This window comes from Epinephelus moara, chromosome 11, assembly GCF_006386435.1.
Source record: "Epinephelus moara isolate mb chromosome 11, YSFRI_EMoa_1.0, whole genome shotgun sequence".
Taxonomy (NCBI): domain Eukaryota; kingdom Metazoa; phylum Chordata; class Actinopteri; order Perciformes; family Serranidae; genus Epinephelus; species Epinephelus moara.
Genome location: NC_065516.1, coordinates 25,498,853 through 25,522,639, shown reverse-complemented (window position 1 = coordinate 25,522,639; position 23,787 = coordinate 25,498,853). Strand labels below are relative to the sequence as shown.

At 42.4% G+C, this 23,787-nt stretch overlaps 1 protein-coding gene across 1 annotated transcript in view; it reads left to right on the top strand.

Annotated features, from left to right (window-relative positions):
- ctnnd2a (catenin (cadherin-associated protein), delta 2a) overlaps positions 1-23,787 on the top strand; it is a 363,618-nt gene that overhangs the window by 260,302 nt on the left and 79,529 nt on the right. The window contains exon 15 of the mRNA XM_050057274.1: positions 15,335-15,521. Coding sequence (XP_049913231.1) covers positions 15,335-15,521 — 187 coding nt within the window. The remainder of the gene's footprint in view (positions 1-15,334; positions 15,522-23,787) is intronic.

Sequence of the window (23,787 nt, the reverse complement as noted above, 5' to 3'; positions counted from 1 at the left end):
ATCTGTGTAGGCAAAAGATGTATGGATTAAATTTTAACACCCACCTAAGCAAGCAGACATTACACAAGCTGATATAATTTGAGCTCCATTTCTCCTGAAATATTTTTTGCAATATGCCTCCCACCAAGAATTTAATATTCTACTAGAGGCCCTTTAGTGCTGCAGCAAACACTAACACATGCACCCAGCCACTCTCTACAGACACACAGTAGCTCTCACACACTCTCACTCACACACACACACACACACACACACACACACACACACACACCACCTCAAGCATACGTGTAATCTAAATGTGCAGCTACAGTTATTTTCCAGCATGACATTGGTTCTACAGCCTCAGGACAGGTAATAATGATGAACCACAGTGTGGGCATGTGTGTATGGATTGTGTTTGGGCATATGTGTCACAGGATTCAGTCTGTAAAGGTTAAAGTCTGTGATATTAATGAAATTCAGCAAGTAATGAGTGTCTCAGACGACTCACACACAAGTGGTGGAAATAAGAGTTTGCTATGATTGAAATAAAGTGGGTGAGCTGTGACCTGTGCTATGTGAGGACCTGAACGCTAGCAGCCTAGCAAAAATATATATATATTCAAAGACACCCATTATTTCCTTATTTTCTGTCAGTGTCAGATGTTTATGCACACTACTGCAGCTTTCTGTATTACATAGCCTACAGTGCTACATGTAGCAACATGCTAATGTCAGAGAAACATGAAATCTTGTTTGCTGATGTTGTTCATTTTTTCTCAGTTTTTGAATCATATTCATGTTGGAACATGTCTGGTTGTGTATAGAAGCTTTTATAGGTGATTTTTGATGGTAGAAATTGCCATTATGCAGAGTCATTCCCTGGTTGCAAGTTCACTGCTACATGTACCTACGTGCTAACATCAGGGAAGCATGTTCTCTTGTTTGCTGATGTTGTTAATTTCTCCCTGATTTCAGATCATATTTCCGCTGGAACATGTCCGGTAGTATTTAGAAGGTTTTATTGGTGATTTTTGAGGGTAGAAATTGCCGTAATGCAGAGTCATTCCCTAGCTGTTAGTTCACTGCTACATGTAGCTATGTTCTAACATTAGGGAAGCATGTTATCTTGTATGCTGATGTTGTTAAATTCTCCCTGATTTCAGATCATATTCCTGCTGGAACATGACCGCATGTATTTTTGAGCTTTTGTTGGTGATATTTAACGGGAGAAAGTGCCGCAACACATGCTCGTTCGCCAGCTGCAAGTACACTGCTACATGTAGCATCAAGCTAACGTTAGGAAAAGGTGTTAATCGTGTTTGCTGATGTTGTTAATTTCTCCCTGATTTTGGATCATATTCCTGCAGGAACATGTCCCGTTGTATTCTTGAGCTTTTGTTGGTGATATTTAACGGGAGAAAGTGCTGCAACATATGCTCATTCGCCAGCTGCAAGTACACTGCTACATGTAGCAACAAGCTAACATCAAGAAGACATTTTAATCTTGTTTGCTGATGTTTAGCCGAGTTTTGATCTTAAAATACTGCTGGAACACTGTGTTAAGAAGCTTTTATGATTAATTTTTCATGATAGAAAGTGCCGCCATACTCTTTTCCAGTCCCTCCCTGGCTGCGAGGACAGTGCAGAGATGCCAAGATGTAGAGGACCTGAAAATGCTGACCATTCTGAGCAGACTGGGCAATTTCACAAGGGGGGGACTTAAAGAGACAGGTGCTAAAATGATGCATTTCAGATGGAGGGTGAATACAGGTATATTCAGGAACACTATATGAAGCAAATAAAAAAAAATTTGAGCATTTAATCATGTTAACACGTTCTAGTAGAAACCCAAAATACAAGTATAAACCTGGAAATGAGCATCATAGGTCCCCTTTAAGAGCCTGTACAGTGGCTCCCATAAGAGAACATGAGAGAGCTGATTCTTGTCTGTTTTCTTATTTCTTCTACTTTTCTTTTCTTCTCTACTTATGTTCTTATGTCATTCGCTCTCCTTTTCACTTCTTTCTTCTCCCTCCATTATCCGTGTGCATGCTGGCCTTCTTGCATCACATTGAGCTGGACTGTCTGTATCTACACTTGTATCACCATTGTTTCTCTCTCTTCGCTCTTGTTGCACCAGGTTAGTTCTGAGATAAGAGAGACATGTTCACGCTCATACAAGAGGATTGGACATTCCCAGAGATAAAGTGCAATCACACTCATTCACTCATGCACACACAGCCATAGATTCAACAGACACTCACAGAGCCCCACACATAACACACGGGCACATGCACACAAAGAATACTGAGATAAAGTCGGTGGGGCCCCCTCATGTTCAATTTGACTTCTGACCCCTTTTTTCCCTCAGCGGGACGAAGCTCATCTTCAAGGACACGCACGCACACACGCACGCTCAAACATCTATCCCCAGACGCATCCCCATAGGTCACTTGCTCTCCGAGGGAAAGAGGACCTGTCGGATCACAACAATGACAGCCAGCAAGCCAGTGAGGAGTTTTGCCTCTCACTTTACAGACCCCTCAAATACTGATAACAGCCCGCTGGAGAATGGTGGAGACAAAAAGATGTGGGATGTGAGTGAGGAAAGATGGAAGGAGGTTGTGGTTCCATTTTATGGAGCTTTTCACTGTTATTGACACCGCTGTAACAGGTGGAATGGACGCAGGGAATACAGCTTGAAAGGAAAGGGCAATTGGAGACAATCAGGTGGATGGAGCAGAATCAGGAAGCAAGCTGGTCTTTTCCTGGTGGAAATCATGATTAGAAGAAAGGGAATGAGGAGGAGAGGAAGGAATGAACAGCAAATCGGGGAATGGTTTCCACCATCCTCTGTGTGCAGACTCCTGCTGCAAGTTTTTTTACTCCAGATAAAGAATTTCAGTGTTGACGATAAGCTCATATGTGTCGCTGATGGCAGTCACCACACACTTCGCCTATCGGGACATTATTCTGGCACCTTTTAGAATATCACCGCAGCACAGGAGAGACTAAGAGATTAAAAACACAGCTTGGAGATGGAGTGAGTGTATTTGTGTGCGGTCTGTAAGCAGTTTAACGTATGAATAAAATTGCACCGCAAGTCATACTGCATCATATTTTGAGCTCTGACTTTTATAAATAGTCATCTTGCGCGCACACACACACACACACTGTGAAATTCTACCTCCCCTCTTTCTCTCGCTGTCTCCCTCCCTGACTCTTCCTGTCTTTGCCCTTCTCTGTCTGGCTCTCCCCTGCTGCTGGCTGAGTGAATCAGTGTCATGCACTGTTGTCTGTTTACTCTGCTACTTAGCATTGAGCTCCACATTTCAATTGCTTTCATGCCACTACGACTATATTTTGAAGTCTATCTTCATTTGCCTCGTGGAACACCCTGCTGGAGCCCTAATTCACCACTTGAAACTCTTGTGTAATTACTCGGTAATTCAATTAGGTGTGTGTTTTAAGTGTTTTTGTTGGAAACAGAGACAATGAGAACAATGTCTTGAAATTTCGCTTTATGCTGCACATCACACTTTTAATTAAGTGCGTACGTTTTGCCAAGAATTTGTGCATGGTAACACAATGCTTATGTGATCAGATTATTTTCCATTTTATTGGCACGGACTCAAGTGAACCTCAGAAAATGACCAATAACTATGCTAAACTTAAAGAGTAACTAAACCCTAAAACCATTTTTTTCAGCTGATAATCATTGTTTCTGGTTGTATAGTAGTGTTACTGACTGATCCTGCTCAAAATCTTGACAGTTTAGTGCAAACTGTTGAAAATCTACATTTTATTTTAAAAATGTGGTTTGGAGTGCCCTCTACAGCTTGAAACCTGGTTACTACATTTGAATATACATTACATTACACTGGGGGCGAATGACTCTTTTTCGGGGCGAATGATGTCACTAACCGTCCACGCTAAAGCCTGCCCTCCTCCCTTTACTCCTCCCCTTACTATAAAACCATTCTGTCCGCAGTTATCAAACTGATAGCGAGTAGGTTGGATCAGAGCAGAGAGAGTAGTAGAGCAGAGAATAGCTAGTAATTTGTCGAATTGTATTGTTAGCATAGTGTATTTTAGCGTAGGGTTACAGTTAGTAGTGTGTTTACAGTATTTAGGTTAGTTGGTCAAGGAGCGGCGCCGAGGCTCGGGAGTATATGTGCAGGGCGGTGAGGGAGGGATGTGGAGGGCTGCTGTGCGGTGAGAGAGAGCCGAGCCTCGGGGGTATATGTGCGGGGCCGCAAAGGAGGGAGGGGTGGATGGATGTGGTGGGCTGCTGCGCGGTGAGCCCAGGCTCCCAGAGAGGGAGAAATAGAACCAAGTAGGATAAAATAAGTCAAAGTGTGGAGGAGAGGGACCGGGTAAAGAGGCCGACATCTGGGGAAGCCCTCTCTCCTCTCCCCGCAGCGAGGGACAATCTTCACTCAGCCAAACGCAAAAATATTAACATCAATACTTTTGACAGCCTTAGTGTCTTGGCCTCATTGGGCGGCTCTTAAAGCAGTTTCATGTGTGAGTCAACTACTTATAAAATAATGAATATGATCAATACCATTGTGAAGGCCTGTAGCCTCACGCCTACGACCGAATCACAGCCGTGCTGATACACAGTGCAACAGTGCTCGTGTATATATGTGTAAGGGCTGTCAAACTATTAATGTTTTTAATTTCAATTGTATGCTGAATTTCAATGGTTAATTGCAATTATTCACATTTTTTCCATTACTTTGCATTTCAAAACAGTTTTGAAGTCCACAAGGTGAGGCGGTTCTTACCAGAATGTCTCGATTGAGAATCAAATGAATGCAAATAAATTTACTTTATTATTTTGACTTTTAGATTTATTTCTGTCAAATTAGTGCTGCACTGCTACAGGAGTGTGGTCTTAAAACCGTGACTTGCTTAGAGGTAGGAGACAACTGCAGAGTGCTTATTCTGTGACATACTTTTTGTTGTTTATTTATTTATTTTAAAGGATTACACTGTTCCAGTTGAGAAACTGCAGTTACTACATATAATTTATGACTTTGATTACTCATTGACGTCCAGTGATCCTCAGTTAATGTGACAGGTTTTGCACTGGGAGTTCCACTTTAGTTGCTTACTCTGATTCATACAGGTCCTCTTTACATGACACTATTGTTCCCCCAACAATCAGGCGTATGAGTGGTCACAACATGCCAACCTGAGGACATCCCCTTAATACATAATATACTTGCACGTTGGTGTGTCTGTAGCCCCTTTTACACTGCCAGATTTTCCGCGAATGTTGGGCCGTTTTGCCGGCCAGCTGCGAGCGTTTAGACACACAGAGCCGGATTGGCAAGTTGATCTGAGGTGCCCAATTTTCCACCTCGTAGGGTAGTCACATTGGCAGAACCCTTTTAGTTTAAACAGACGAGGCGCCCTTCCGAACGGGAGGGGCTGTTGAAGACTTGTGGGAGGAGCTGTTGATGACGCAGCACGTGCAAGCCACTGGCGGTGGATAAACAGGAAACAGCTGATAGCAGGAATTAGCGAGCAGCTAGTAGCAAGAGGGAAACGCAAACCTGACAGACACTGTAAAGATGAGCAACTGGGAAGACAAGAAATTGCGCGCCCTCCTTGTCCTCGCAAACAAAGAGGCCATTAACCGTCAGATGACAAGGACGGTGAAGTACGGGCCGATTTACAAGGGAATCGCCACAGCTTCCCTCCCACGTCACTGTTTACGTCACACACTGAGCCACACGTTTTGTCGCTTGCTCACGCCCCCCATTGCCCCGAAAAAGGCACATTCTGTATGAACAAAGGCAGGCGGCATTTTACCGCACTCCCTGATTTTTTTTTTTTTTTTTTTTACTGCCAATGCTGAAAGAAGACTGATTGGGCTTTCCTGCAAATTTGCACAGTTCCTATCTAAAAAGGGCTTGTGTTGCTCTGCAGCTGAAATGTAAGTGCTGTAAAGTTTGATTAATTCACAACATACCTAAAACACATATTAAACATGACTTCATAGAGACAATTTCAAACACAAGAACACAAATTGGCTTCATGATAACTTGCAAGATTCACAGACAAAACACTTGTCTTTTGCTGGACACATTTTCCCTACAAATACAACATGCTAGCATTATTAGCACAAGCATATGGCATTTTGCATTGTATACATTAGCCTAGTGGCTAGTGGGAGTTTTTCCTCATTATTACTGTAGCAACGCCCACATTTCCTTATGCCTTGTGCTGGACTGAGCAGTTTGTAGTTGCACTTGGGTTTGCTGGTTTATGTTCCAAAATACAAATGTCACTTTTTTTAGTATTTATAATGTGTCTGTTCAAAACATGTCAGTTTATGCTGGTTACTGTCACTTTTATGTTGTAGTCACCTGTAAGCCACATGTAGAATATAATAACTTGACTAAATTTAAGTTCTTTTAAATCAGCACTTTCTTTTGACTCGCAAATTGAGCTAACAAGTAGTTCAAGTGATGGTATAAGCCTCTTAAAGCATAGTGGTGTTTCTATTATTTTCATCACTGCTGTAGCAGGAAGCTGCTGAAATAATGTGACCAGAGGTGAGGTTACGTCAAAGGGAGAAAATAGCTGAATGATTAGTGCACTTTTAAAAAATTGACACGTTATTCTGGGACCTCAATTGCATCTTGATTAACTCAACAATGCCATCAGTTCCAAGACATATACATATATATATATATATACAGTATATGCACATAAAATATACTCTGTTAGCTCCTCTGCAGTTGGTATATGCATAATAGCAAGAAGGCATTGGATGTATTACCAAATTACATTCCTCTCAGAGCTTGACCTTCATTACTAATTGGTGGCTAAATGATTTGAAAGCAAGCAAATGGCAGTTGGGGAGGTTCATCAGGGGCAGTGGTGCATACGCAAATGACATCAATAGACACAATCTTCAACTGCTGGACTGAAAAAAAAGTGGTTGTGCTAGAGTCATAACAAATCAGCCTCCTCATTACTGCCTCTGTGTTGTCAGCTTCGTCAAGGCACTTCTCTATTCTCTGTGATTAAAGAGTCTGTTTAGGTCTGGGGAAATGAGACAGGGCATGTGGTTTTTTTTTTTCTTTCCAGTGACCGGAAAAACCTTCCCTCAACAATTTACCCTATCTCCCTGTCGGTTCTGAAGTTTAAATATAGACGAGCTTTATTGGCTTCCTGGGTCTCAGCGTGAGGTAGATAGGACGAAGTCAAGGCTTCCGGGCCTGTCAGTCAAAGTGTGGTCGATGCAGAGGCTTTGGGTGTCAATAGGAGATGCTATCCTTACTCATGGGCTCACCTTGAGGCAGTGGACCATGGCATAACTCTGCTGCTGCAGCTGCTTCTGCCTGCTCTGAAATTCTTGTTGGCCTGAGAAGCAGCTGCTGAGGAAACGTTTGTGCAGGCAACTCTTAAAATGTAACTGTTTACTATTTTTGAAACTGGAGACAAATTTACATTTTGGCTAAAGTGCTGATTGATATTCAACGCACTGCACAGAAGTGTAGAATGAAAGTGGGGAGTTAAGTCTTTAAGGCATCGCAAAGAGAAAACAGGTGTATACAGAGGAGACCAACTCTTTTCTGCTTATGCAAGCTGATGATGTTTGCAACAAACCAACACAGTAAAATAGCACTGCTGCCTTCGTTTACTGGATAATTCTTCATCTTGCCTGCTGTTACTTCAAGGCACGAATCCCTGCTCTGTGTAGACGTCCAAATCTCCATGTCCCCACTACTGTTATTGTATTTTCTATAGCCATTTTAATTCAAGCCAGAGCTCGTAACCTTTTCTCAGAAAGGCTCGAGGACTGAGTTCCATCACAGTCATTACGCTGATTCCTGTGGGGACACAGGATGCCTTCACCAGGATGATTTTTTTTTTTTGTGCTGCTGCTACTATGCTATAAAACTGTTAGTGTCCTGCAGAAATGTCTCTGAAGCATTTTCACAGTGGGAGGCCCTGGTGGGAATGAAACCGGCAGTATAAGCAGTGACAATTTACCCACAATACAGGACTTAACCGAGTGCTGACAAATGTTTTCCACAAACCTACTGTGGGATGGAGAGTCGCACGACCCTCGGGTCAAGTCAGCAATTGCTAACATGCTGTAACCTATAATGCTATAGAAAATCAATATTTCTTTAAAAAAAAAAAAAAATCGTTGAGAGATTTTTGCAGACACATTAGCCGTGTAATTTGTCATCTTTGGCTTTACTCATCACCAGGTTCTGACCCGGCGGATAACTAATTCACATCGAGTCGCACAGATGAAGGCTGTTTAATAAAACATTGCCACTTGAGGCCTAACAGGCCTCACTCCCCCCGTACAAGTCACACTCTCATTTATTCATGAATTCATGCAATCATCTCCCCATTTCCCCAAACCACCCAGCTCCAAGGAAACTGTCCGTCAAGCATCGGAGGGGAACCGGTCGCAGGAGAGGGAGGGAGAAAGAGATAAAGACAGGGAGAGGAGGAAGGAAGCGCACACACACACACACACACACACACACACACACACACACACTCACAGGCTCCAGCTTGATGTCATTGTCTGTTGGTCACCTGATGTTATACTCATAAGGACACTGGGCTTAGTGAAGCATTACAGATCTATGTTTCTAGAGCAGGCAGGTGTGTGTGTGTGTGTGTGTGTGTGTGTGTGCGTGTGTGTGTGTCAGCCTTGAGTTTGGCCAATGTTACACAGTGGCAGACACAATGTCCTTGCCCCAGAAAACACTGAGGAGTCTCTCCCTCTGTGTTTCCTCCTTCTGCTCAATCTTTGTCTCCATGGCTGTCTGCAAAAAAATTAACATCATGAGCCCTGCCTCGTGTGTGCCGTGTGTGTGCGTGTGTTCCTATTCTTGTATGTGTTTTGGCTAGAGAAGCCAAAGAAAGGGAGCTGAGCGCCTCTCTTTGCACGCCAGCAGACAGGTTCTTGTCATCGGAGACAGCACTGTTTTAACATGATTGCAATCACACACTGACAACACTCGCCACTTGAGAAATAAACCGACGCAGGAAGCAAGAGAGAAACAGAGAGACAGATAGAAAGAGATGTTTGAAGGCGCTTAGGTTTATAAGTGGAGTGTTTTGCCCAATATGTGTGCTGCCGAGTGTATCCGTGTGTGTGTGCGCACGTGTGTGTGGACATGTGTGTGAGCTTTTACCTTGGTTTGAAAAGAGCCCATGAGAGGAGAGAGATTGAGAGAGAGACTCGAGATGTGAAACAAGAGGCTGATTAGTGAAAGTGAAGGCAAATGTTGCTATGCTCCCACACACACACACACACACACACACACACACACACACACACACACAGCCTGAGTGTGAGCACTTGATTGCTGCCAAACAGCATACAAGGTCATCGCCTTATTATCACCCTCCTCTTCTTGTCCTCTCACTCTCTCTCTCTCTTTTATACACACACACACACACACGCACGCACACTGTCGCCCTCTTTCACACTTTCTTTTCTCTCTTTTCAACTTTTCTCACTCTCACATTTCGTCTCTTTTTCTTGCTGAGTTTTAGTAAGTCAGATTTTTTCCTACATTTCAGTCTCCTCTCTGTGTTCAGCTAGTTACCTATAAAAAATGGCCGTGTCTTGAATAATTACACATTTAATTGAGAACAACAGTAATTAAGAATTAACCTTTTTGCGTGTTTACATTGCATTGTTTTTTTTTGCCATCAGTCTGTCAATGGCTGTCATCCCCCATCTTGTTTTGTCACCTTTTGTTCCTCCCTCTGTAACATCATTGTTTGATGTTATTCCCTCTTTCTCATTGTTTTCTCCTCCCCTGCCTTTTTCTTGGCCTGATTTTCCTCCCATCCCTTTGTCTGTCATTCGCAGATTGTCATTATGACTGACATGTTGCTGTTGGCGACGCAAAACTGGCTGCTAGTCAACACCCAGCGTTTCCACGGCGGTTTATGTGCAGAGTTTTCGGTGAAGTGAGGCTTAATTCACATCGATTGTTGTGACACAACCTAGCCTTGGCCTTTTCTCCAGCTCCATCTTTTTAGCTGAATACATCTTCTCTTGGTTCTCCTATATGCCTGACACAGATTGAGTACAATTATATTCAGTTTATGCCTCAGGGTTTTTATGTTTTTGAAACTCTTTATAAACTTTTTACTTGCCCTTTTACACAGAGAGGTCACAGGTCAGGTTTAGCTATTGAATAGAGTGTCTTGCTCAAGTGCAGTATTGCTGCGGTTTCAGATCACAGTATCTATAGACCTTTTTACACGGAGATCGTGCTGTAAGGGCACTACGAAGTCCATTCTTTACCCTGCCTTCACATTTTTACACAGAACCAAACAACAGCTGCATTGTGCTGCTCCAGTGTGTGATTTTAAATAGAATACTGGCATCCTGGAAGTAAAAAGCGGTGTGATGGGCGCAGCATGTAACACAAAATCACCCTCTAGTGTGACATATAACGTGTGTCAGTAGCACTTTCTAAACAACAACAGTGGCATGGCAGAAACAATCATTTACTGTTCTCATTATGTGTCTGCTGATCTCACCAAGCTCTGAAGGGTAAGGAGCTTCTGAATTCCATTGTCTCCCCAGTTTGTGGACATTTTCAACTGCTGTTTTATCTCGTGAAGTTAGCTGCTAACTGCTTCCAGCTGCTTTTTAAATCTTCTTGCGGTGGGTCACACACATAACATATCATTAAAACTTCACACCTGTTCCATCCATGGTCCCGTCCTGATGACTGTCCCCTTTATACAGACAAGTCACCGCTGTTACCTCCGCTGCTGATGTGTTCTCATCCCAGCTCAGCAAATATCGCCACTTAGTCAATGGACTTTCATGCCTACATATGATGCGCTAGGTAAAAACATCATGGTTTGGCTTAACCCTATGGGCCCTAGGCCTTTTTGGGGCATTTTTACTGCCTTTACCTTTAAGCTCATATCACAGTCATTATAAAGGCTACATACACATGCTATATCTTGTTTTTTTCAGGACAATCTGGGCTAACCAGATTTGCCATCATTACATGTCCTTCTATGTGCCTGTATTTTATATTCATTTTTATATCAATGAAAAAAACTGTGTGACTAAATTCTTACATTTTTACATGTATCTCACCATAGCAAGTTGGAAGTTGACATATTTGGCCATATATGAAGAGGGGAGACTCTCTGGAATCTGGCAATATAAGAACCATGATGCTGGGACATTCTGTCACTTCACAGCTGTCCAAAACATGTGGTTTGTGCCAGGCGGACATGATTGCCAGTATTTTTTCATTATTGCAAGAAATTCCATTGACTCATTCACAAGTCAAAAATGTGTTTTATCTGAAAGAAACATACAATATTTACACCTAAGATCATAGAAAAATAGTCAAGCAAGTGCAATGATGTCCTCCAAGATAATATTTGTTTTTCAGTTTCAGTTATATATTGGGGAGACATTTTGGGCATTGGTGGGGGGGCATGTGTCCCCCTCAATGTATATGGTGACTACGGCCCTGTCATGCATGCATAATTAGGCTGCAGTTGTCTGGGTGTGCAAAGGTGAAGTGCGCTTGTCTTGTCATACAAAGTTTGGTGAGTGTCAACTGGACAATATGGAGATATTTGCATCTTGAAAGCTGGACTACAAATGTGGATAGACAAGGAGAAACACACGCAAGCCTGAGACGTTGTAAGATACGATATTCCTCACTATATGAAGTGACTGTTAACAAGATCTGTATAATGGATTGTAAAGAAAGTCGAGTAATCCATCCAAGAGTGGTGTGTGTGCAAAGCTGTATGAAAGCTCTGTTATACATCATTTTATTGTAAATTTATCAATTTTTTTCTTCACTGTGAAAACATTGGGTTACCAACAAGTGCTTGGCCTTGTCGGAAAGCTACAGTTCCGCTGTTCGCGGAGAAAATCCACAGAGAAGAACGGGTGTGAATTTGGACACACTATGCGTCGTTCGGGCCCAATGGGTTAATATTCACAGGGGAAGCAAACAGCGGCCTCGTGAAAGTCTGGGTCCATGTCATTGGTCCGACAGCCCATTGGTCCGACATCCCATCAGTCCGACGGTCCGCGGTGCTGAACGGCTCCCAGCGGGCGTATTTCTGCCTTGATGGTGCGCCGCGACTGGCTCTGGGTCAGCTGTGAAAGGCTTGAGGCGGAGCAGGCTCACAGCTAATGTGTTTGTCACTTTCTTTTTCATTTTAACCCACACCATGATCCTTTCCTGACCCTAACCAAGTGGTTTTTGTGCCTAAACCTAACCAGACCTTAACCACAGGGCATCATGATGATTTCAGAACGGACTTCGGAACAATGGGTTCAATATGGTGGGAACAATGGGATGTTGGACCAATGGGCAGTTCCCGAAAGTTCGAGGTTTGCTTGACCTATCCACCTCCCCTCCCCGCAACCTTATAGGGACTTTCCAGCTCCTAATATTACGTTGTTACCAAAGGTGTTTAAAACTGACGCAGTCCAGCCCAGCTGCATATCATACCGCCACAGAGGGTACCTTTTTGCATTGATGTCTGGCGCCGAAATCACTGGCAAAGTGGAGGTATTTGACGAGTTTCGAATGAGAACGGGCCGCTGATGCTGCCTTAAAGATGAGGCATATCTCATTTTCCATGTGGGTCTCCTGCAACAGGATCGCAGTGACGTTGTTTTGGGTGGCTATTTTTGCTCAAGGATGTTGGTCTTGGCGATGGTGAAGCCTTCCATGTTGAGCTTAGGCTGTGGTCTGTGAACGCTTTGAAGACATTGGTTTCACTTCAAGAGCATGCAACCTTGCAACTACTTTTTAGCTACTTGCAGGGGAGGCCACGTGGAGGCTGTATTCATCTCCCCCTGAGACATGAATGTGGGGATCCACTACAAACTGTGGAACCCAGCTGCCCCAAATACTAGCCACCGAATGGGGATCGTATTCTAATTGACCTGGATGATGAAACACTGGACTGGCTTGTCTCAACGAAACAAAAGGTCTAGGGACATACGCCAGAAGAAGGCTGTGTAAAAGGGTATTATAATTACTGCTTTGCACTTCTCTGCCACCCTTATGTTTCATTTACATTCACATCTAACAAGAAATTAGATTGTGCACATTGTATTGTTGAATGAACAGGACATCTCTCAGCCGGCTGACAGCCTCTGGGAACACGGTCCATTGCTTACATCAGAGCGCACACTTGTGACCATATTCTATTTGTGTAGTAACTGCGTAAATGAATGACATCTGTCATCTGGGACCTGCGACATCTGGAGCCTGACACCCAATATGTGAGAGATGGCGACCTTTAACACCGCAGCTTTTTATAGTTTTGTCATATTAAAAAAAAAACATGTTGCACCTCCCCTCCGTTGTCTCAATCTGTTGCTGTCTCCCCGAACCATCACTCAGCTCCTCCAGCTCTTTTCCCCTCTCATTAGTTTTCTATTTCTGTCTCTTTCATCTCTGTCACCCTCTGTTTCACACATTTCTATCTTATTGTTTGTTACTTTATCTGCTTTTGTATCTGTGGCTCGCTCGGCAGGAGTGACCAGTGCAAGCAGCAGGGACTAATTAACATATGTAGTATGCGAGAATGCTGATGAAGCATGTGTGAGTGTGTGTGTGTGTGGTTCACATGTCCATGAGTGTGTCACAGCTGACCAACAAGGCTAGTGCTGTCACCCGTCTGCGAAGAGGCATCTGGTATTCCATCTGACAAGAAGAAGGAAAATGTGTGTGTGTGTGTGTGTTCCCATACTGTATGTGATTAAGTGTTACAGTAGCATGCATTTGACTCTGTGTGTACACTATGTTTGCCCTTGCAGGTGAGTGAAAGTATCCTTGTGTACATACAAACTTGCAAGTTTTTCTGCCAACTCGCGGATGTGTATCGCGGTCCGCATATCTCTGCATATGCTCAGGGTCTATTTGTGTATATATGTGTGCGCGTGTGTTCTCCACCACACAGTGGGTGATAAATGATGCACCGCTTGGACAGTTGGCTTTCCGCCTGGACCGACAAACTAATTAATTTCCTCGAATATCACAAGTATCAGGTAGATTGTAGAGTCGGATTCCAGAAGAAAAGAGTGGGTGGCGTTTTAAAAAGTGATAAAAATGAGGAGTAATTTTGTCCCGCGTTCCGATTCCTGAGGTGCCGCCACTCTTCATTTGTGATGTTCCAGTTCAGCTGAAAGGTCTGAGATGAGTGTCATTATACAGACGGGGAAAAAAGAGGTTTGGGTTGTTTGGGTTTCTTAAACCTAAAATCAGAAGGACTGACTTAAACAGCGCTGACCTCACAAAATGGAACCAAATGTATTTCCTGTGTCATCACTGAGAGGTTAATGGAACCATTTGCTTTAAACTTTCATAAAGTATGTGCTCATGAATGACATGTGGAGAGCTGAAGGAGGGAACAGAAAGGTGAAAAACCAAAGTGGAGAAGAGTGCTGTCCTCACTTAGCTGTGCTCTGAGACTCGACAGGAGCACTAATAGAAAGATTGTTAAAAAGGCATAAATCACGCCATAAAGAGAGACGTTTTGTGTCTTTATTCGGCTAAATGTTTGACCTTAAAGTGGGAAAAGACAAGTCTTCTGCTTTAATTTATCATTCTCAAGTTAATGTTGATTGCACAACGTAATGGCTATAGAATAATGACACCATCTGCATTTCCTTGGTTCCCTATAAGCTTTTACTATGCAATTCTGTCTGCCGTCGGGTACGATCTCCCAAGGCTCGATTTATTGGAGGACAGCGCTTTACTTTTCCCCGGTAGCTATCCAGAGTTATCAAAGAGTACCACTGTAAGTTCTTTGCAGTTACTATCCCCAGAAGCAGGAATAGTGGATGGTGTTACAACCGAACTAACAGTGAAAAACAAAATGCTGTCTAGTACCTAGAGTCTGGGTAAAACAGGTTACATTTACACAAAATACATTTATGTTATACACATTCTTTCATATTCAGATTCTGAATTAGTAATCTTTGGTAGTTACTTTGTGTTGTTTTGGGTTTTTTTGTTGTTGTTGCTGTTTTTGGTCTCCTCATGTGTTTTGCACAGAGTAAACAAAGCTTGATTTTATTCCTTCTGAGGACTATATGGGAAAAAAAAGATTTCCCTTGTCTGCAAACAGAAAATCAACAATCTTGATTACATTCATATATTTCATTATTGCAGTTTAACAGACAGGTGCAGTTCAATTTGCCATTAATTACTTTGTTTTCTCCAGAACACTCTTTTTTAATTACTATGCAAATAATGCAAAAATAAACTTCTTTGTTAATGATGTGTTTCCCTCTGCTTGTGTGTGTGTGTGTGTGTGTGTGTGTGTGTGTGTGCAGGCGTGCTATGGAACCTGTCGTCATGTGACGCTCTGAAGATGCCGATCATCCAGGACGCCCTGGCCGTCCTCACCAACAGCGTCATCATACCCCACTCTAACTGGGACTCCTCCCCCAATCACCATGACGACCGCAAGCTCCATCTTCATACCTCGCAGGTGCTGCGCAACGCTACAGGCTGCCTCAGGTAAAAGCAGCAAGTGCACACACACACACACACACGTAAACACACACACATACACTTCTATAGTGGACATTCCTGTCAAGGCATGCCGTACGGACCTTTTTTCTTCCTCTCTCTCTCCTGCCTGATCTGACTCTCATCTGTAGGAATATAAGACGGTGCCATAAACACACGCTGCATGTGGTTCTCTGTTATCCCTCTGAAGTGCAGTATATAGATCAAAATGTTGTCTTACTGATTTCCTACAAACATACAGTAGTAGTGCATTACTCACCATGGCTTCATGAAGCTCAACAGTGTATGTGAGATGTGTGTGTGTGTGTGTGTGTGTGCGAGCAAAAGCATGTGCATATAATAGTACCTACAGAGATTGACCATAACGAGACAAGTTTATTGTGCGTGACAATGACTGTTGTCTCTTTTGAGTCTTTACTGCTGTGTGATTATAGATGCATATATTCACAAACTATAAACAGTACTCTATGCACATTTGTCTCTCTCTCTCCCTCTCACTCATTCACTCGACCACGCTCTCTTTTGCTAACTTGTGCAGGTAACCATAGCAACAGCTCCTCCAATTGTATGAGTCCTTTGTGTGTCAAGACTTTTTTTTTTTTTTTTAATGGTGCATTGTGCTGATGAAGTGTGTTCCTTAGTTATTAAAGCTTAAATAATGAAGGACGACTTGAAGTTTTGTAGATCACGTTGTTTATTTGACTTCTCAAAAATCAGAGAAGTTCAAGCAGCACTTATTAACTTTTTCACACTTCAGTTGAGTTTGCCAGATGGAAAAGTTTTAACAGCGTACACACAACAGGCAGTTTTACTAATTGCATTTTATTATTTTTCAGAAGTGCCACTGTCTTCTCTTATATTAACACAAATGCTCATGTTACTCAAAGCTGCAGTCATGTTTTCTCAATCATATTGCAAGTGCAGTGAACCTGCTGGTTTTAAAGCTCCAGTGTGTAACATGTAGGGGGATTTAGTGACATCTAGTGGTGAGGATTGCATATTGCAACCAGCTAAACCTCCCCTGGGGTCACATTTTTAAACACTGCGTACGCACAAAATGAGGTCTGAAAGAGGTGTACACCACTTCCCATGCAAAACTTGTGATATATAGAAACAGACTTGATGGGAGAAACTTTGACCCATGATTACAAACATATTGGAGACAGGAAATTGGCGATGCAGATGGAGAGGTGGAAGCCTGATTGTAGAAACTGTCTAATATTTTTTTGTGGCGCACACCATTTTCGGCTTTTGTCTTTAAGTACATATTTGGTATGGATCCTACGCACTGTTTTATAAATCAGACCCCTGGTTGCAATTTCTTCAGTGTTCATTGTTCAGGATGATTTTAACAGGAGCTGAATTATTCGCAGAGGTCTCTTCCTCTCCAAAACAAACGAACAAAGCAGTTTCATCTAGAGCCAGCGTTTGTTTTTTCCGTTCTGTGCAACATGGCGATCTCCATAGATGAGGACCTGCTCCCTGTGTAGATATAAATGTCTCATTCGAAGGTCACGAAAGGACGATTCTTATTTTTGGGTGATTAAGAAGAAGAAGGAGCACTTTATTAATCCCTGAGGGGAGATACAATTTTTTTCACTCTGTTATCGTATACACACAGACCCGAAATACACACATACACACACTACCCATGGACAGGCGCTCCAAGAAACCAGGAGGCGAACTGGTACTTTGTTGTTTGGTCTGGATGGGGACTTGAGCTGGCAACTTTCCAGTTCCCAACCCATGTCTCTATGGACTGAGCTTCTGCCGCCTCATTTTACACTAAAGATACTTTTATATTCTATTCTTTTCTTGCCAATATATCCCCATAAATCCTGCACACTTGCTCTTTAGTTTCAAATTTCAGAAGTCCAGAGTGTTTTTAAACTCATCCTGGTGATCCTAGCAGTAGCATCCTTTAGAGGACGTGTAAATTGGAGTCGCGGAAAAATTCCCATGTGTATCTGACTGTTTAAAAAAGTCTATATACAGTAATACTGGTACTGTGGTTGCATTCTCACCTTGTAGCCACATTAGCTATTTGAAAGGACAAACAACACCTAAGTCACTTTTTGTTACTTCCAGAAAGTTATCAAAGCAAATTGAATGTCCTGTCTTTAACATGACGATGCTAATATTCAACTTTTGTACATAGCAAAATCCTCTGCACAAACTGACAACTTTAGTTGTGATGTTTAATTCTGGCTGTGTGCATTTCACTTGAAAAGGAGCTCTGGTTCTTGATCCCATACAACAACATTTGTTCGTCTGTGTACACACAGTTTCACACCAACTCCACAGAGGGCTGAAACGGTTTAGAAAAAAACCCCTCCATGTCCACTTGGCTGTCTCTCTTTGAGCTGTGCACTCAATCAACCACCAGCAGCCTCAGGATTAAACCTCACCCCACTCCGCTTTGCAGAGCTTCTCTCAAGCTGTTTGGAATGCTTATCTTCAGCTATTGAATGTCTCTCAAAAGCATTTCAAAGCCATTCTGAAGATGTTACAAACAGGTTTTTGTATGTATTCACATAATTTGGTGTGTAAGGTGCTACATTGTGTGTATGCAGTCGACATACGGAGGCAAAGACTCCAGTTGCTGCGGTAATTGTTCCGTTTGTGATCACTTTAAATGAGAATACCAGCTTGCATAATTGTGGTCGTTCCAAATATCAAAAAATGTATAATTATGGATGTTTGCACACTTCTAGTTGTTACTGCTTCTCTGACCGCTGTGTAACTGGTCAAAGTGGACAGATGCTGAGCCAGCACTGGCACTTCTTTTCTTAAGGCATTAATCTGTATCAGTTGTTATTCATTTGAATAGTACAAATTCCTTTAACATAAAGGCACCATAGCTCTTGTGCGTTTCTGTATGTTTGCTGCACTGCTGTTGTACTTAACCTCAGAGGACCGACTGCATTGTGAAGTACACCACTTTGATATCTCTTCTAAACACAGTTCGCGGTGCCAGTTGTACAGCTTGGAGGCCATTAAATAAGCATTTGGAAGGTAAAATCCAGTGTAGTTTTTTTGTTACAAACCTCTCTGGATTTTGTTGTCAGCATTCTAATGGAACAACACAGGAATTGCCATGGGGGGCCTGTGGTACAAGACAAGATGATTAAACACTATAACTCAATATCACAAACACCTGTACAAATCTAATTCAGTCCACTAATAGCTTTGCATTCGCAGTAAATATTACAGTAGAGAAAGTTATGTTTGGTTTCTTTTTGCTGGGGTGAGTCAGAGCCAGAGCAGTGCTGACATGTTTTTGATATTTTGCATAATTGCATTTACATTTGGGTTGTATTATGTTGTTACCTGCAATAAATGTTTTGTCCAGCTGTGTGTGGACAGCACCTTTTAGGGATTAAATATAGACTGTGTTAAATAACGGATTTAGACAACATGATGTCTCCCATTGGTTTGTGGAGTCATTTTGTCTTGTCTTGTGTTTGTTTTTTCAGTCATCATCATCTTGGTTTTTTGAAGCCAGAAGTGTATTTGGACAAGAGGGTAGACATAACCCTACCCTAGGTTAGTTAGCACAGTGCATTTACAGCTATGGTTAAATGTTATAGTGCTAATGCTAATTTCTGCTAGCAACAAGTAGGCTTAAAAAACTTAAAACAAAATACGCTCACCAGAGAAAGTGAATATCAGACTCCTTAGAGGGTCTAGTACAACCAAATGCAAGACTTTTTTAGGCGACTAAAACGTTAGAATTAACCTACATAAACTAAAACACACTGAAATAGCAACAGCTAGAGCTACCTCTATACTCAGTGAATCTGAGGTTACAACATGCTTATATTAGCCTACCTAACCAAAGTTGTCACCATAGTAGGGACCAGTCAACAGAGGGCACTCAAAGTGGCCGTGCCTATAATTACATAGACGAGTGACTTAGATAAAAATTCAACCCCTGTACGGTTGTCATGAAAGGGGAACTTAGTTATAGAGATCAAAACTGTTTTTGTACCAGGCTGCAAACATGTTTATTTCTGCTGTAAAGTTCAGTATTTTAACCTGGGGATGCATTGGGATTGACTCGCTTTTGTAGCCACCCTCAAGTGGCCATTTGATGAACTGCAGTTTTTGGCACTTGTAGGTTGGCTTCTTTTATTTGCCCCCAGATTGCCGCTTGGGATTAAGAGAATACTCCAAAAGGTTATTTCCAGTGTTGGGTGTGACAAGGTGTCTGAAGTTGTGGGCTTTCAACATGAAGTCAACTCTAGAGGATGAAAAGCTGAAAAGATTTTGGTCATGTGGATAGTAAGAAATAAAACACATAACCAGCAGGATTGTGGGTAATATTATTACATTTACAATGTCACATAATGCCTTATCACCCGAAATGATGTGTTCATTGTTTTAATTTTTCATTCATCCACACTGATCCATAAGGTGCCACTTCTGCTAGTGTGTCACTTGAAAAAATATCCGCCTAAGTTTTTTGTGTATTGTCATGTTATTATTGACTTCATTATTGAGGAGTGTCAGCGATCGGGACACATGGGTGATGCTGTACTGTGTGTTAGCATGTTCAGTGTGTTCACATTCACATATCCAGAATGCCTACAGCATATCCTGTTCCGCTTGCGCGTCCTAAGGCTACTTGAAAGCAGTTTGTTTTTTTCCTCATCCCACTGATCGACACATGTGGTTGATGCCATCAAATGTGTGTTAGCATATTGGATGTTTTCCCATTCACATCCCCTACAACAGTGGAGCAACACCGACACACCATCCCCTTTTTATACACAACTCTCTCTGATAGTGTTCTAGCTGACCAGCACACTGGGAACCAGCAGCTCTGGTGTATTAATCTGCGCTCGTCATAGTGACTGACTCACATGTCAATCCATTTGTTGTGCAAACCTCTGCCTATGTCTATTGTGTTTCATATGACAGGCACACAAATAGCCTATTAATCCCTCTCTCATGATTTATCAGACTTTGATCCTTTGTCTGCCTGATTGTCACTGTGTCAAAGGCTATTTGTTTATTTTAAAAGCTTTAGGTTGTTAAATCGTTCTATATCATCATGGTATTGTTTATATAAGCAGAGGATTTTGATATAAAGTGGTAACCACTGTATGTGAATGCTTGAATGGGTCAGACCTGCCCTCCAGAGGAGAGCCTTCATTAGGATATACAATATCGCCAATGGTTTTGAAATGAACTTTGATGAACTGGAGCTTCTGTACTTGGCTATGAAATGGCATTGCCCTCTTCCACTTTGTTATGCCTCGTTGTTCTTCTGAGGTCATTTTGATTAAAGTTTCTCTTAAGTAGTGTAATACATTACTCTACACAGGGTGTAATATTGTAAAGTAACTTATGACTTTCAAATGAAGGTAACTAGTCTGCGGTCCAGGGACCGATTCTGTGAGCACGTTCAATCAACCATCCCCTCAATGGTCCAGCATTTCGGACAGAGCCCTCTTTAGGAGTGCGACCGGGTCACCACTTCACAGCCCTCACGGATGCCAGCAAAGCGCAGATTATTACGTCTGATCCGGTCTTCCATATCATCCACCCTTTCACGAAGAGCCTCCAGCTCGGTTTTAGTAGCAAGTGGGTTAGCCTTAAGCTGGTTTTCAGCGTCCTTCTACCTTGTTAATTCTTTCATGCGTGTTGTCAGTTTCTTGCCTGACATAGCTCCCCAGTGGTTTTGCCTGCAGCCTGACAAATATTAGGTTAAAGATGCCGACTCCAAGTGAGGCCAACTAATAAGAATGAAAGATGTCGCTGCGTGAGACTCAGCTAGGCGGCCATTTTCTCCACCGTGTCACGTGACTCCCCTCAAATTAAGGTAACTAATGATATGATGGCTGGCACGGTGGGGCAGTGGTTATAACCTCACAGCAAGAGGGTTCAGCCAACTGGTCTGTGTGGAGTTTGCATGTTCTCCATGTGTCAGCATGGGTTTTCTCCAGGTGCTCCAGCTTCCTCCCACAGTCCAAAGACATGCAGGTTAATTGGTGATTCTAAATTGTCCGTAGGTGTGAATGAGAGCATGAATGGTTGTCTGTCTCTGTGTCTCAGCCCTGTGATAGTCTGGTGACCTGTCCAGGGTGTGAAAATATGGATATGTATAAAACTATGTACTTGCAAGGGTACAGGCAGTCATGATTCTGGAGTTGTTTTTCTGTGTAATATCTTTGAAATTTATTCTCATTTGCAGTTGGAAGAGGTAGCAGCTTGTGCATCAGAGATGATGAGTTTTGCATATTTATTTTATGTATTTAAGCTACAATTTGTAAAATAATAATAATAAAAAGCAAGAAAATAAACACATTTGTTGAATTTTGTTGACATGATTTTGCTATTTGAGACTAAATGAGCTGAAATGATTATTTTTTATTACATCTCATGCGTGTCTAAGCTTCAGGCAGTACTTATGGTAATGGCTTAGCGTCAATCATAACAGAAAAGAGAAGGTGCATTTAAAGGGTTAGTTCACCAAAATCAGAAGGAAACACATCCCCCCTATCTGAGCCCTGTTGGTATCTATTGATGCAGATTGGAGGGAGCTTGCTTTGGAGTTTTTCAAATGTCACTTTTCAATTCTTTGCATGTCACAGACTAAATTTGCCTCCACTTCACTGAGGGGTCTGAGATAACTTAACACTCTTGAAATAAAATCTATCTCACCATCTGCATGGCTAGATACCAGTGTGAGTACATGGGAAATATGTCTCTTTGTGATTTGGGGGAACAGATTATTTAAAAGTGATGTGTTAAATGTCGTGCATGAGAAGTCAGCACAGTGCACACTAAATGCTGCCTAGATTTTGCAGAGGATGTGTTTACTATGGGAATGTGAACATTTGTGATGTTTCTTTTTAGTTGTTTGTTTATCCCCAAAGCAAGATACATTGCCTTAAACTTTTAAGACTAAGTTATCAGTACTTGCCAGTGACATCTATAGACTTTCGACTTTCATGTCAAGTTTATTATTTTATAACCCACTAAGGTGTTTAGGACTTTAGTGCGTGCGTGCGTGTGTGTGTGTACACCTCTGAAGATGCAGGGGAAAGACAAATGATGCTGTCAGTGCCCCGCTCCACACTGTGAAGCTACAGATCAAATTGTGAAGCCGGTAAAGAAGAAGGAGGACCGGAGAATAGAGGAGAAGAGGGCCACGAGTTTAAAAGATTAGAACGGAGAGAATGTAGAAGTGGTGAACAATGAGAAGGAGAGACTAACAGGATCTCAAAGACGGGCGCTGAGACACAGAGTAATGAAGGTGTTTCTGCTGCTCTCCAGGGTTGTTTTCTATCTCGCTGTCTGTTCCGGGGGGTTAAAGTGACACAAGGCCACAATGTTCAGGTCCCAGTGTACCTCGGCTCAATTTCAGACCTCTCACCTCTCTCATTATCCCCGTCACTGTGTGTGTTTGTGTGTCTGTGCAGTGCATGCACACATGCCTTTGTGTACACTGGTGTATCTATTTCTATTTGTTTGTGTGGTGTGTGTATGTTCCTGTACTATATGTGAGCCTGTATATTTGGGATGTATATAAACATGTCGCAGTGTACGTGGGAGTGTGTGCACGTGCAAACACACACATTTTGTGCCTATTGCAGAGTATTAAACTGAATCAATCTCAGAAATCACGGCCGGCATGGGGGAGTTGCACATGATAATGGGAATGAACTGGTGTCAGGGCATCAGGTGTTTCGATTATAGGCTGTGTGACAGTGTGTGAATGTGTGCATGCGTGTGTTTTCATGTATAATTGTGAGTTCATATATGTGCATATATTAAACGTGGGCCAAGCAGCTAATGATGCTGATGGACCCATATGTTGTCTAATCGGGTGGCGGGCTTTGAAGGCCCCTCCCTTTTCACACATATGCGCGCGCACACACACACACACACACACGCACGTGCGCGCGCGCGCGCGGTGTTATCAGGCCAGACACAAGGTCTCCTGTGAAGGGGTTTCCGTATCCTCCATTCAGGGGCTGTTTACCTCCCTGCAGGTTGTTGGTTTACAGCCAAGTTGGATAAAACCTGCTGCTTCCACACTCTACACACTGTGTGCGTGTGTGTGTGTGTGTGTGTGTGTGTGTGTCTTTGTCTTTCATTTCCACATTCTCGCTTTCATTTTGTTTCCTTTCAGACACCCACAGTTGTGGGAGAGCAGCAGAATGACTTATTAGATGAATCAAGGATAAGGAGTGCGTGGTCACGAATGACTTTGTTTCCATATTTATTTCATTGATATTAATTG